The sequence below is a fragment of the Cucumis sativus genome, chromosome 6 (assembly GCF_000004075.3).
Source record: "Cucumis sativus cultivar 9930 chromosome 6, Cucumber_9930_V3, whole genome shotgun sequence".
NCBI classification, from domain to species: domain Eukaryota; kingdom Viridiplantae; phylum Streptophyta; class Magnoliopsida; order Cucurbitales; family Cucurbitaceae; genus Cucumis; species Cucumis sativus.
Window position 1 is genome coordinate 29,812,909 of NC_026660.2, and position 12,739 is coordinate 29,825,647.

General features: G+C 31.7%; 2 protein-coding genes across 5 annotated transcripts; one reads left to right on the forward strand and one right to left on the reverse strand.

Moving 5' to 3' along the window:
• The first annotated feature begins 1,326 nt into the window (after positions 1-1,326).
• On the forward strand, positions 1,327-8,139 carry CAG3 (floral homeotic protein AGAMOUS). Of its 4 annotated transcripts, none has more exons than XM_011659963.2 (9): positions 1,332-1,472; positions 2,164-2,414; positions 4,658-4,739; positions 6,298-6,359; positions 6,445-6,544; positions 6,644-6,685; positions 7,452-7,493; positions 7,576-7,732; positions 7,827-8,139. In XM_011659963.2, exons 1-8 carry the CDS (start codon positions 1,419-1,421, stop codon positions 7,729-7,731), a joined length of 789 nt encoding a protein of 262 aa, XP_011658265.1. In that variant the 5' UTR covers positions 1,332-1,418; the 3' UTR covers position 7,732; positions 7,827-8,139.
• A 276-nt stretch (positions 8,140-8,415) lies between these two features.
• LOC101219776 (GDSL esterase/lipase At1g29670) lies at positions 8,416-10,405 on the reverse strand. Its single transcript, XM_004134548.3, has 5 exons — positions 10,051-10,405; positions 9,755-9,879; positions 9,408-9,653; positions 9,043-9,295; positions 8,416-8,936 (listed from the first exon to the last, which is right to left on the reverse strand). Exons 1-5 carry the CDS (start codon positions 10,325-10,327, stop codon positions 8,713-8,715), a joined length of 1,125 nt encoding a protein of 374 aa, XP_004134596.1. The 5' UTR covers positions 10,328-10,405; the 3' UTR covers positions 8,416-8,712.
• Positions 10,406-12,739: the final 2,334 nt, after the last annotated feature.

Sequence of the window (12,739 nt, forward strand, 5' to 3'; positions counted from 1 at the left end):
TTAATGGTTAGGTCTGGTTTGATAACAATTTCATTTTTACAATTTTGTTTTTGAAATTCATGTTTTTTACTCCAAATTTTATTTTAAAAAATTATTGTTATTTTTTTGGTTTTTTAAACCATTGATAAAAAAAGTAGATAAAAAAAAAAGGAAGGGAAAGAATACTAACTATAAGGAGTACTGTTTATAAAATCAATAATAAAACTTCATTCTTCAATCTCCAAACCACATGACCAAATTTATTCCAAATCACTTTTTTTTTTTTTTTCACAAAGTTACGCTATAAATGATAAAATGATTCTATAAAGTGATTCTCAACATAATACACACTTCTCTGTATATGATAATTATCAGATGAATACCATATTGTGGATGATGAGACAATAGTGAGATTGGTAAAAGTGAAGACTTCTAATACATTAACCTTTGATCATTTATGCTTCAGTATCCTCTTCATAAAAAGATTATATATATGTTTTCAATAACTATTAAACCAAATAATTATTTTATTTTTAAAAAAAGAAAAAGGATGTCAAGTTTTGCAGAAACACTAATGTTTATAATGTTGAGCCACAAATTGGCCACATGACACATGAAAAAACTTTTCGTGTCAGATTGATCAATTGGGCATTATTATTTTGAGTGTCCAAACCTTTCTATTTAATTGCTTCCATGAATCCACATTTCCTCTTCTATTCTTCTTATTACTTTTTTCTTCCCTCTTTTCTTTTGGAACAATCTTGCCCAATCTCTAACCATATATATATTCAAACTTGAATCTCCTTCCATCAATCAAAATGACTTGTCATTTTACAAACTTTGACATATCCAATCATCATTAAATCAGACCATACGATAAAATGAAAATGGCCCTTCTTCATTCAACAAAATGGAAATTTATTTATGTTTGAGATGGGGCTGCTGAATCCCTTCTATTATTGCCTTTGCTAAGTTAAAATAGAAAGCCCCTTGAGGTTACTTTGTCATATCATATATCTCTCATTCTCTTTCTCTTTTACCTTTACCAAACCAAACCACAAAAGAAAAAAGAAAGAAAGAAAAAACCTCAATGACTTCAAACAATAAACACTAATTAATCATTAATTTTTATTGTGACTGATGAACTCTAAATGAGGGGTTTAGAGAGAGTATTAGTTTGGCAGATCATATAGAATGTTTTTTTTTCCATATAACAGCTATATGTCATTATCTTTTGATTTTGTTATGGCTCTTTTTATTCTCTAATTTGTGTAAAGATTTTTAACATCAAGCTCAATAATGCAACTTATTCCAACATCCCTGTCAACCCATTAATAATCACTTCACAAGTCCTTTTCCTTTCTTTCTCTTTCTCTCTTTTCATCTCTCTCTCTCTTTCTCAAGAAAAAGAGTTCTAGAGAATTTGAGATGCCATTGTAATGTCCAAGCATTATCAGTCACCACTCACAAGAATGATTAAGGAAGAAGGAAAGGTATTTTGATTATATAATGGGACTGTTACATCTTTAACCTTCTCTTTTGTTTCATTACTTGGATTACTTTACTCTAAACAAAAATGAAAAAAAAAAGAATAATAAACAAAAATTTACAGCTAATAGAAAAAAGTTGCAAGTAGAATGATTTGGTAAATAAACATCTGTATAGCTGATAAAGGGTCATTTTCTTTACTTTATAAATACACACACTTCTTTGGCTACCTTACTTCCATTTCCCTCTTCTCTTCTTCTAATCTTTCTGAATACAAGCTGTGTGTGTAGAGAGATTTCATAAAGACAGCAAACATCCCTTCTTTTTGTTCTGTTTTAAAAGTTCCCTTCTTCAACCAGCTCTTTTCCTCATCAGGTTAGTGATCAAAATACTACAAAAAATAACTTAATATATACTTGAACAACATTTCATTATTGTCCCCAAATCTCTCTGTCTCTTAAACCAATTGAAAAAAGAACTTAGATTCAGCTTCTGATTCTCTCCTGCTCATTCCACTTTGTAAATCCATAAGAATGAGACTGAAAGAGCATTGTTTTTTACCCCAAAAATTGTATCTCATAACATGTTTTGTCTCCTTTCTTATGGGATCAACAATAATAGTCAGCAAAATGGAAACAAAAATATTTGAAGATTTGGGTTTTGATTGATGATTGATCTGTTTGGAATTTGATTTAGGGTAAGTTGCAAATAAAGGGGATGTTCCAGAATCAAGAAGAGAAGATGTCAGACTCGCCTCAGAGGAAGATGGGAAGAGGAAAGATTGAGATTAAGAGGATTGAAAATACAACAAATCGTCAAGTCACTTTCTGTAAGAGAAGAAATGGGTTGCTTAAAAAAGCTTATGAACTTTCTGTTCTTTGTGATGCTGAAGTTGCTCTCATCGTTTTCTCAAGCCGTGGCCGCCTCTATGAATATGCTAACAACAGGTAAAACAGAAACGCTTTTATTAAATCTCTACTGATTTTTACATTAATATTTTGTTCAAATCTTCTTTTTTCCTCCAAAGTTCTAGATTTGGGTCATGGAAGTTTTAAGGAAGGGCAAGATTTTGGGAATCTGGGTTGTATTGAGAATATAGTCATTTATTTTTTTGGAGAAGATTTGAGTGGTATGAAATCAAAATTTACCCAATTTCTTTTTTCCTTTTGCTTCATCCATGAGTTGTTTTTGAGTTTGTGGGGATTTTTCTGATGTTTTTGCTATAATTGTATCAGTTTGCTGGTTCTCAGTTTGGTGTATACATAGATCTGGTGTAACAGATGGAAAGATAGGGCATAATATGGAATGGTTAATGGAAGGTTGAAAGGAGTAAGGGTTTTGGTAAACTTATGGTGGTCTCTGAGATCACCTTCTTTACCTTACCTTCCTCCATTGTTTAAAGTTTTTCTGTTTCTTTCCTTTTTACTTCCATTATTTCTTTTTTCTCTCTCTCTCTCTCTATCTATATGTCATCTCATTAGTCCAATTCTCTTCATATTTCCTTGACATTTCCTTAGTAGAAACGTCAGTTTTGGATATTAAGATAAAGAAAGTACAGTTTCAAAACTTTGTCAAAAGACCATATAGAAATAAGCTTATTAGGGTTTCAAACCAAAGAAAAATGGTAAAAGAAAAGAAAAACTCGTAGGTTTCCTTGAAACATGTTAAAACACCCTTTTCCAACCAATCACTTACAAGTCAAGATTGAACTGCCTAATTAGTTTCCATTCAAAACCCTCAAATAATAATCTCATTAGCTCATCTTTGTTTTTTCCAAATATATAAATTAATCAATCAAGCTTTGTCTAGATCATTAATGGGTAAAACCTCAGATTAAACATGTTTAAAAGAAAACTAAATAAAAGCCCTAAGACAAATTTATGGGAAATGTATATTTCAAAAAAAAAAAAAAAAAAAAAAGAAATGGAGAGGAAAAAGTGTAGCTTTTCTACCACAAACAAATGGAGCCAATAGCAAGTCAGAAACTTTACACAAGTTTTATGTTTGTCTCCATTGTTTGGGAAAAGAGGCGTCTGGTTTTAGGGTTTTGGTTCTGATTTTTGGTCTAGGGCTTCAAGAATCTTTGGTCACGTCACTCAATATTTTTCAGTTTTCAGCCTCTCTGACAAACAAAAGGGTTTCTGTCACAATTTCTAAAATGGGTTTCATTTTATTTTCCTACTTCAGATTCAATTCAATTCTAAGTCCTCCCCAGCAATTTCTATTCAAAACCTTGCGCATTTCTTTTAAAACCCGTTTCCCCCAAAATCTCTTTCACTCTCACTCTCACTCTCTCTCTCTCTCTCTCTCTCTCTCTCTCTCTCTCTCTCATACCCATGCCCCAAAATCTCTCCTTTTCTCTTTCGAAGTTCAAACCACAAGAACAAACCAGAGAAGGATGATTGGATTGAAGAAGAAACTAAACTGGGTTTCCTCAATTTAACAAAAAGTTTGAATCTTTGTACAAAAAATATATATATTTTTAGAGAGAGGTTAGGGTACGGAAAGTAGTAGAGCCAAGCCAATGGGACAGCTTGAGCATTTATCTTAATAGGACAGCTATGGCAGCCACTGATTGAAACGGACGGCTATGATGTACACAGAGTTTGAGACACAAGGATTCTTACCGTCAATTTCTTTTTCCAAGGTTTTAATGTTGTATCAAAGTGGATAAGAGGATGTAATTAAGCTGATTGTCCATTGAACAATTGTAACTATTGACAGTTGGCAAATTCTTGACCCTTGATTTGATTAAGCCAATCATAATGTTTGATCTCTGCAAGCATGTCTCAGACACCCAATCACAACCTCGACGAAATTAAGGTATCAGTGCATCGGTAAAGGAAATAATTGATATTTAAATCTGGGAACTTTTTTCTTTTTACCTTAAACCTTACATTCTGTCACATCTATTGAGAGAGGCAATTCACTCTATGAAGTGATTTCTTTCATTAATTTTACTTTTTGTGGGGGTTTTCGTGAAGAATTCAGTTAACTCAGAGAATTGGGTTAATGTGACAGTTTAGAAACATGTTCTTTTTTAACAATAAAAAGCAATGTTTAATGCTTTGATTGTATTTTTTTATACTTCTGTTAATCATAATTTTACTTTAATCGACGTTGCATGATTAAGGAGTCTCAATCAACTTGAAAATGGTGTTGATTTGGGTTATACCTTGGTTAATTGTAGTGTGAAGGCAACAATTGATAGATATAAGAAAGCATCCTCAGATTCCTCCAACACTGGATCTACTTCTGAAGCTAACACTCAGGTATTCGTACTTTTTAATTTCACCAAATTTAGAGAGGAATGGCTGTTCATCTGAGTGTTAAGCATGGAACCTAAACACACATCAAAGAATTTAGTCCAAAGCAAAATTTGGTGAATAGTTTAGTGATTAGAAAGTAATAATAGGTTAACTACAATATATATGAATAAGTTCAAGCATAGAAGTAAGGGATTTCAATTTTTGACCTAAAAGAAGGAAAATGATGTGGATTTAATTTTAACCTATTGCTCAGGTGAACAATAGATTAACCATGCGTGGAGAATAGAGTTATGATTTATGAAATTGTTAAGCTTCATAATTATAAGCAAACTTTGAACCTTTTTGAGCTCACTGAATTTGTAACTATGAGTAAAAATGTATTAAAGAAATTAACAACATTTGTAAAAAAATAATAATAACAATGTGAGCATACCTAAGTGGTGAAAAGACATTTACATTGTCCTAGAAATATGGCAGGTTTGATTGTTGGCTTATATTCTTAGAAAAAGAAAATTAAACATGTTTAGACGTTTCATTTCTCTATAAGTTTGAATTCAATCTTCTGAGGGAGCATTAATATACTGATGGGATTCTATATTCCAATATTTTCTTTTGACAGGTTCGTTCGTTACATTTCTTTAAGACTGTTTCTTATCCACACACATACACACACTACACCAACATGTTCTAAAGAGTTTGGAAAGTCTTGGAGATTGTTCTTCAACAAAACTACGAGATTTTGTAAAATTACAACATTAATTTGTTAAAATGCTCAGCACAGGAAATTGATCTAAAGAGTTCGTTTGGCATCAGTTTTTAAGATGTGAAAGAGTGGTTTTGATATTACTAAAAGAAATGTGCTAGAACACTCTAAAAAATACCCAAAAAAACAGCTGAAATTTTATAGGTATTCAACACCTTGAAAAATTCTCTACATTTTTTTTTAAAACAAAGAATGAAGATCGAAAATCACTAGTGCTCCTAGATATCTTAACTAGGTTATCTCTCAATCTTCACTGTCCTACCCCATGCCCCAATTGCAAAAATCTAGTGCCCCAAGAGATAATACAAATGAGTTCAATAGACAATAAGCAAAAGCTTTCAAAGAAAAAAAAACTATGTGCTTGTGTTTTATTTATTTATTTTTTGCAAGAATAGTATTGTGTGATGTTTTGGATTGATTTCAAAATTGTTAAAACCCTTTTGTTCTTTGATATGGATCATATTCTACGAAATAAAAATCTTAGGGCTTCCGCTCTTCTTGAAAATTTTGGACAACTGTCCTTTTGATCTGAAAGTTACACTTGATATCAATTAAACCATGCGGGCTTAAAAATGATCATATTCTACTAAACAATCTCCATTTCAATCCTCGCAAAATTTAATAGTTAATTTCATTAAGATGGTATGAAATGGGGGTGGAGGGAGGATAGGAGCTCATCCCAGTCCGGCTTCGCCGCGTGTACATTTCTATAACCCAAATATTTATGATGCCATCAACCTTTTTACATTGTCAATCCAACCCTATGAATATAAATCTCACTATTGAATCACAAACCAGTTTTATCAACAAGAAGCTGCCAAACTCCGAGTTCAGATTGGTAACTTACAGAACTCAAACAGGTATTTTGAAGGAAAGTTATTCGATAACATTTCCATTAATTAAAAAATGCAAATTTTCATCTTTCGAAGAATGTTGTTTTTCCAGGAACATGCTAGGCGAGTCTCTAAGTTCTCTGACTGCAAAAGATCTGAAAGGCCTGGAGACCAAACTTGAGAAAGGAATTAGTAGAATTAGGTCCAAAAAGGTTGGTTTTCATCATTGTTTCTTAATTATATATTTATATATTTCTATGAGAAACAAATTAGTTAACAACTTTTTGTTTCTTGCTCTCTCTCTCTTCCAGAATGAACTCCTGTTTGCTGAGATTGAGTATATGCGAAAAAGGGTAAACTTTCATATCCTAATTTGACTATACTTATGCTGTTGATAACTATATATCTTCTCCTAATTTATAATAATGTATTCTATACATGTGAATACAAAACAAGGAAAGTGAAAGAGTTTTGAAATTCTGTTGTGAAAATAGAAGGTCTGAATTGGGAAGTCATTAGATTGGCTATCAAAATGGAAAATTAATTCCATGGAGATGAAACCGATAATCTATTGAAGCCTACCAATAATGAAACCTATTTTTCTAGAAACTTGATGATCAATTTCAAACAAAAGAAAGAAAATTTGTGAGTGAAAATTCTGATGTGACAATGAAGAATAGGCTGTTAATGTGAATATGAAGAAAAAAGGGTACCAAGAACAAGGGATCAAAAAAAACTTTTCCTTTTCAACCACTACGTACGTCTGGATCGTTAGCGCTAAACCTAAGTAATTGTTTGGTGAAAAGAGAAACAACTTTCCAAATAGGTTGGTTGAAAAAGTTTAAATTTCGAATCGGGGTTTCGTTGATTTTCTTCTAAATCATAGAAAGTATATATGTTTTTAACGAGAAATTAAAAATAATAACATAATGTACTTTTATTAGAACGCCCCGAACCTGTAATCCAATTATACACATTATCAACCCTCTAATCCGATTGACACATCTACGTCTATATTATCTGATATTTTACTCAATAAACCTGCTCTCTCATTTCGTTGATGTTATACTTGGCTGGTAGATTTGGTCTATGTTATGAGAAAGTGATTGTTGTTTACAGGAAATTGATTTGCACAACAACAATCAGATGCTTCGGGCAAAGGTTTCCTTCTTTAATTAATTTCTTCAACCTCTGAATGTTATGAGCATTTAAAATTGAAAACTAAAGAGAATAACGGTTGCAGATAGCTGAGAGTGAAAGAAATGTGAACATGATGGGAGGAGAATTTGAGCTGATGCAATCTCATCCGTACGATCCAAGAGACTTCTTCCAAGTGAACGGCTTACAGCATAATCATCAATATCCACGCCAAGACAACATGGCTCTTCAATTAGTATAAGGTTTTTGTTTGTTTTTACTGTTAAAATAAAACCAAAGTAAACCTCTCTCTTTATATACATACATATATATATCTAACCAAACACTTCGTTGCAGTTTATAATAAAATGCATGGTTTGAAGCACTCTGATTGTGGTGGATTTGGATTATGTATAAGGGAGTGCAGGCCATTTGCCAATTATTGAAAGGTACTCAAACAGGAAGTTGAAGAAGTTCATCATCTCTCTCATCTATATGTCTTAACAAAAGTCTTAGCTTATGGACTCTAAAACAAAGACTTAATTTAATATATAAATATAATTGTGTAATGCTGTTGTATTGTATGGTATGTATCCAAAAACATTAATAACCTATCTTTTTCTTCAAATTATGTCTCCTTTGATACAAACTACTAACATATTTTCTTATACTTTCTGTCTTTGTCGTTACTGTTTTTCACTGTCTCAACTTTCTCAGCTGATTCCTATTTGGATTACAAGTCTTTTGTTTCTAATTATGGTTAATTATTGACTGATTAATTCTAGAGATGGGAGGGATAATAATTAAAAATATGGAGATTTTTAATTACTTAGTTAATTGGCTTCATGTTGAGTTGGGAAGAGAAGAAATTAAAGAAAGAACACAATGATCCTAATAGTGGTGAAATAAGAACATAACATTGGAAATGGTGTTGTTACATGAATGGTCTCCAACCATGTAATGTGTGTATATGTATATAGATATAAAAAGTCACAACACAATTCTTTTGGTAAGATAATATTTATAACATATTCATTCTCAATAATTGATTTTCCTTAGGACATATCATGAAAGATATAGATAAAATCTCAAACACCTAAAATACAAACACAAGCCATCAATTGAGTAGCACACAAACCCACGTGTTCTTTTCTCAAGAAATGGCACATATAGCAATTAAAGGGAAATTAATTAAAGCTCTTCCAACAACTTATACATAACTTCCTATAAGTTGGATTTAAGCCTAGAGTTGAGCAAGGCGACGAATGTCGATTGGGTAGGCATCGGAGGAACGTTGAGCGCTGTAAGCTCTTCTTCCAACAATGGAGTTTCCAGCCTCAGTTGGATGGAAGGCATCCCAAAATAGATATTCTCTTCTGTTGGCACAAGGAGTTTGAAAAGGCAAACATGTTATTTGGCCATTGTTCCTCCCAATCCCACAGCATCCAGCATTTGTAACTCTAAAACCTGCACCACACCCAACAATATTAATTATTGAATCTTCATAACAGTACTAAAATTTAATTAAATTGGAAAAGAAGATCAGTGAGTGTATTAATATAATAATTTATACCAAAAGATGAAGGGCTGTTAATGATATCTTGGAAAATGCCATAAGAGTCGATGTAAATGAATCTAGCATCAGGCTGATTTCTGTTGAGTTGATCCACAAGGCCTTTCAATCTGTTGTTGAACAATTGATTTGCAAAGTTGTATCTTTGATTACAACTTCTCCCATCTGGGCTACTTGCCAATGCATTTGGGCTGCACCCAATTTGGCCCACTCCAAACAACACAAACTTCCTTGCTCCATTGTCATACAATATCTACAAAACAGAAGAAAAAAAAATGTTTGCTTTTATTTTTTAAAATTATTATAATTAATGAATAATGTGATATATCAAAGTCTCACGTATACTTAAGCAGTTAAGTACTGACCGATAACTGTTGTGTGTATTGTTGAATGAGAATTTGAGCGTATTGATCAGGCGCGTATTGACGACTTGACGAATAGATTTGAGGCATGAAATAGTTGTTAAGGTAGTCGTTGCTACCCAATCCAATTGAATATATACACTTGTTCAAGTAATCAGCAGCTGTATTTTCATCACCAAGAATATTTACGATTTGTGTAACTATGTTTTGGTGATTTCTTACTTGCCCACTAAAGCTAATTCGCCCTCCCTGCAGCACACATGTATATAAGTTAAAGATAATATAATATTAAAACTTTACGAGTGATGATGTTCTGAATTCAAATTCTTTAGCATAAATAAATTAATTACCAATTGTTGGCCAGTTTCCTCTCTGATTCCTGCTGCTGCAGACGCGTAGTTCACACCTCGAAGTATGTCTCGGCCTCTCGTGTTGGAATAGGGAGGGATGTAGCCATTAAACCCCAACAACTCCGCTATAAGACAAAAAAAATTAATTATATACACACATTATCGATTCTTTTTAGTGAAAATTAGAATGGTTTGATGTGGTGAATGGGTTATATATTATAGTCAAAGATGGTTGCAGTTTAAGTGTGATGATCATGAACATAGTAAATGAAAAAGTGAAACAGGTTTGCATTTACCAATGACGTCAACGGTGGTTTTGCCATTGGAGAATCTTCCAGTTGGGCCACGAGGGAAGTCGATACCGTAAGGGAGGTAGTCGGCACGAGCCAAAGAAGAAAGACGATTGTTGTTACCATTGTCAACTAAAGAGTCACCAAAAATGAAATAGCAAGGAACTTGGGATTGTTGCTGAGCATTGGAAGAAGAGAAAGCAGTAGTGATAAGAAGCAAAGCAAGAAAGAAAGAGCATGGACGTTGATTAGTTTGAAGCACCCCACTGGCAGCCATACCCATAATTCAAAGACAAAGTTGGAAGATTCAGTGATAAAGTTGGATGGATAGTTTTGTTAATCTGTGAAGATTTTTGAAGTGGAAAATAGAGTATAAATAGAAAAAGATATTGAATAAACTATCAAAGGGAATTGGCCTTTTACAGTTGAGAAAACGAAGACTAAGTCTTTTGGCATTTAATACTTAACGCGTACATATACATATACATATATGAAATTAAGGATGAAAGGTGGCGAGCTGTTTGAAATTGATCATCAAAGTCAAAATATTTGTATGTTCATAAATAATATGTAAGTTTATTTGTGCAATAACTCTCGGCCAGTTGGGTTTTGGTGAACAAAGAAATATGTGTATAGTTCTAATTAAATCAATCGAGTGAGTAAGTTGAGAGTCGTTTGTCGGTTGTTGCTTCTTGGATCATCATTTAAAGCCCTCTTGACTATTAGTTTTTAAAATACAACCTAAAAATAGTGTTCATAAGTTAAATTTTAGAAGGAAAACAAAATGTTTTGAAGGGATTGGGAGAAAGGAGTAATAAATATTGAATAAAGATGATTATAATAAAATAAAGTGCAAGTTTTCCACATATATCCAACTGAATATTTATGTTGAAAAGGGGAAGTGGGTGACAAAATTTAATGTTTGGGAGTTGAAGTCCATTCTCACTAACATGCCTAATCAATTGCCACCCTTTGACAATCTTTTCCAATTTGACCTCCTTCTCCATACCCACATCCCCACACATCCCATTGTCGGGTCGTACCAATAAACACAATCTTTAAAACTTTGCTATATTTTCTAAATATTTTTGTTAGTGTTTTTGAAAAAAATAGTTAAATTAAGTTTTGATCTAAGTTTAAAGATGAACTTTTACTTGAATAACTTCATTCAATTTTTTTATAATTATTAATAAAAATGTTCTTTTATTAAATACTATGTTTTTGGGTCATTTGATCTTTTCATAAAAAAAAAAAATAATAATAATGACAATTTTGTTTGGGTCCATCGGTATATTACATAAAAAGTAATTTTAAGCATGTTAATTTATTGTAAAGTAATTAGAAAATCCATTTATTATAGGATAATAGTGGTGGAGCAAGAATTTTCTATAGGAGGTCATAAATACATATAAATTTAATTTTAGATGCATCCAACGAAAATATGGATCAAAATCATTAAATTAAAAAACAAAAAAAAAAAGATATAATTACAAATAAAAGAGTTTTAAACTATAATAAAATTAATTAATTAGTTAATAACAACTAAAACCATTCAAATATCACAATATGAAAAAAGTAAGATAAGTTTTTTTTAAAAAAAAAAATCGAAACCTACCGGATTTGAAAGTGGGCCGGTGAGATGGGCGGGCTTAATGAACTAAAAGAGTGGGCTTCGTCCACTAAGAAGAAGCCCATGTGGATTAGAGTTGACCCCATAGTCCGTATGAGTTTAGGAGCAACGTGAATTTTCTTTTTTTTTTTTTTTCTTTTTTCAAATTAACTGTTTTGATCGTTTGTTTATTTTCTTATAATTTTCTCATTCTTTTATTAATATGTTTACTTTTGTTACTTTTCTTCTTTGAATTTGTAATTTGCGTTTACAATACTGAACCATTGATATTGCTTTGTTATTAATATTTTAAAACATTAATAAAGATAATAATTTTATAATCATGTATATTAGATTTTTAAAAAATTCCTTCTAAATTTAATTTGGTAGGGATGTTTCAACATATAGTAAGATGAATTAACTTTTGTCTATTTTGAGTCTATCACTATCTCTATTAATAAAAAATAAAAATTTGAAAATAAGTCATAAAAGGAAAAGGTAATGTTTTATTGTTTTATCAATTTATGATAATGATTGGTTAGACAAAATTTAGGGATGGAATTTAATTTTGATTTATTCCTATAGGGAAAAGGGTTGGGTACTAAGGCAACTTTGTTTTTCCCCATATGGGTGTGTACTGTATGGTGTCAAGTCTGACATCTGCAACCCTATAGCTTTGTTTTATTTGTTTGTTAATTTCTACTTTGGATTTTTCATTTGACCTAATCTTTCTCTCTTTTTTGTCTTCAAAATTTTACATTATTTAGTTGTATTTTATTGGATGGTGTTTTGTGAATCTGGGGGGATAAGAAGAAAGTTAATTAAAACACGTGAATCTATTCCAACTGTTATGATAGCTTTTGAAGTTTGGCTAGTTGAAAATGAAAAATGTAATTCGGAATGTTAGAGTCACTAGATAGCGATTGATTTCTCATTTTTAGCCAACTTTCTTACTTCAAATTTGAGATGAAATGTTCTTTTTATCTCAGTGAGATGCTTTGCTAAACTTTATATATATCCAAATTGTTAAACTACTATTGAATCTATACGAAGAGTATGTTTTGTAGTATACATACACCGTAAAGC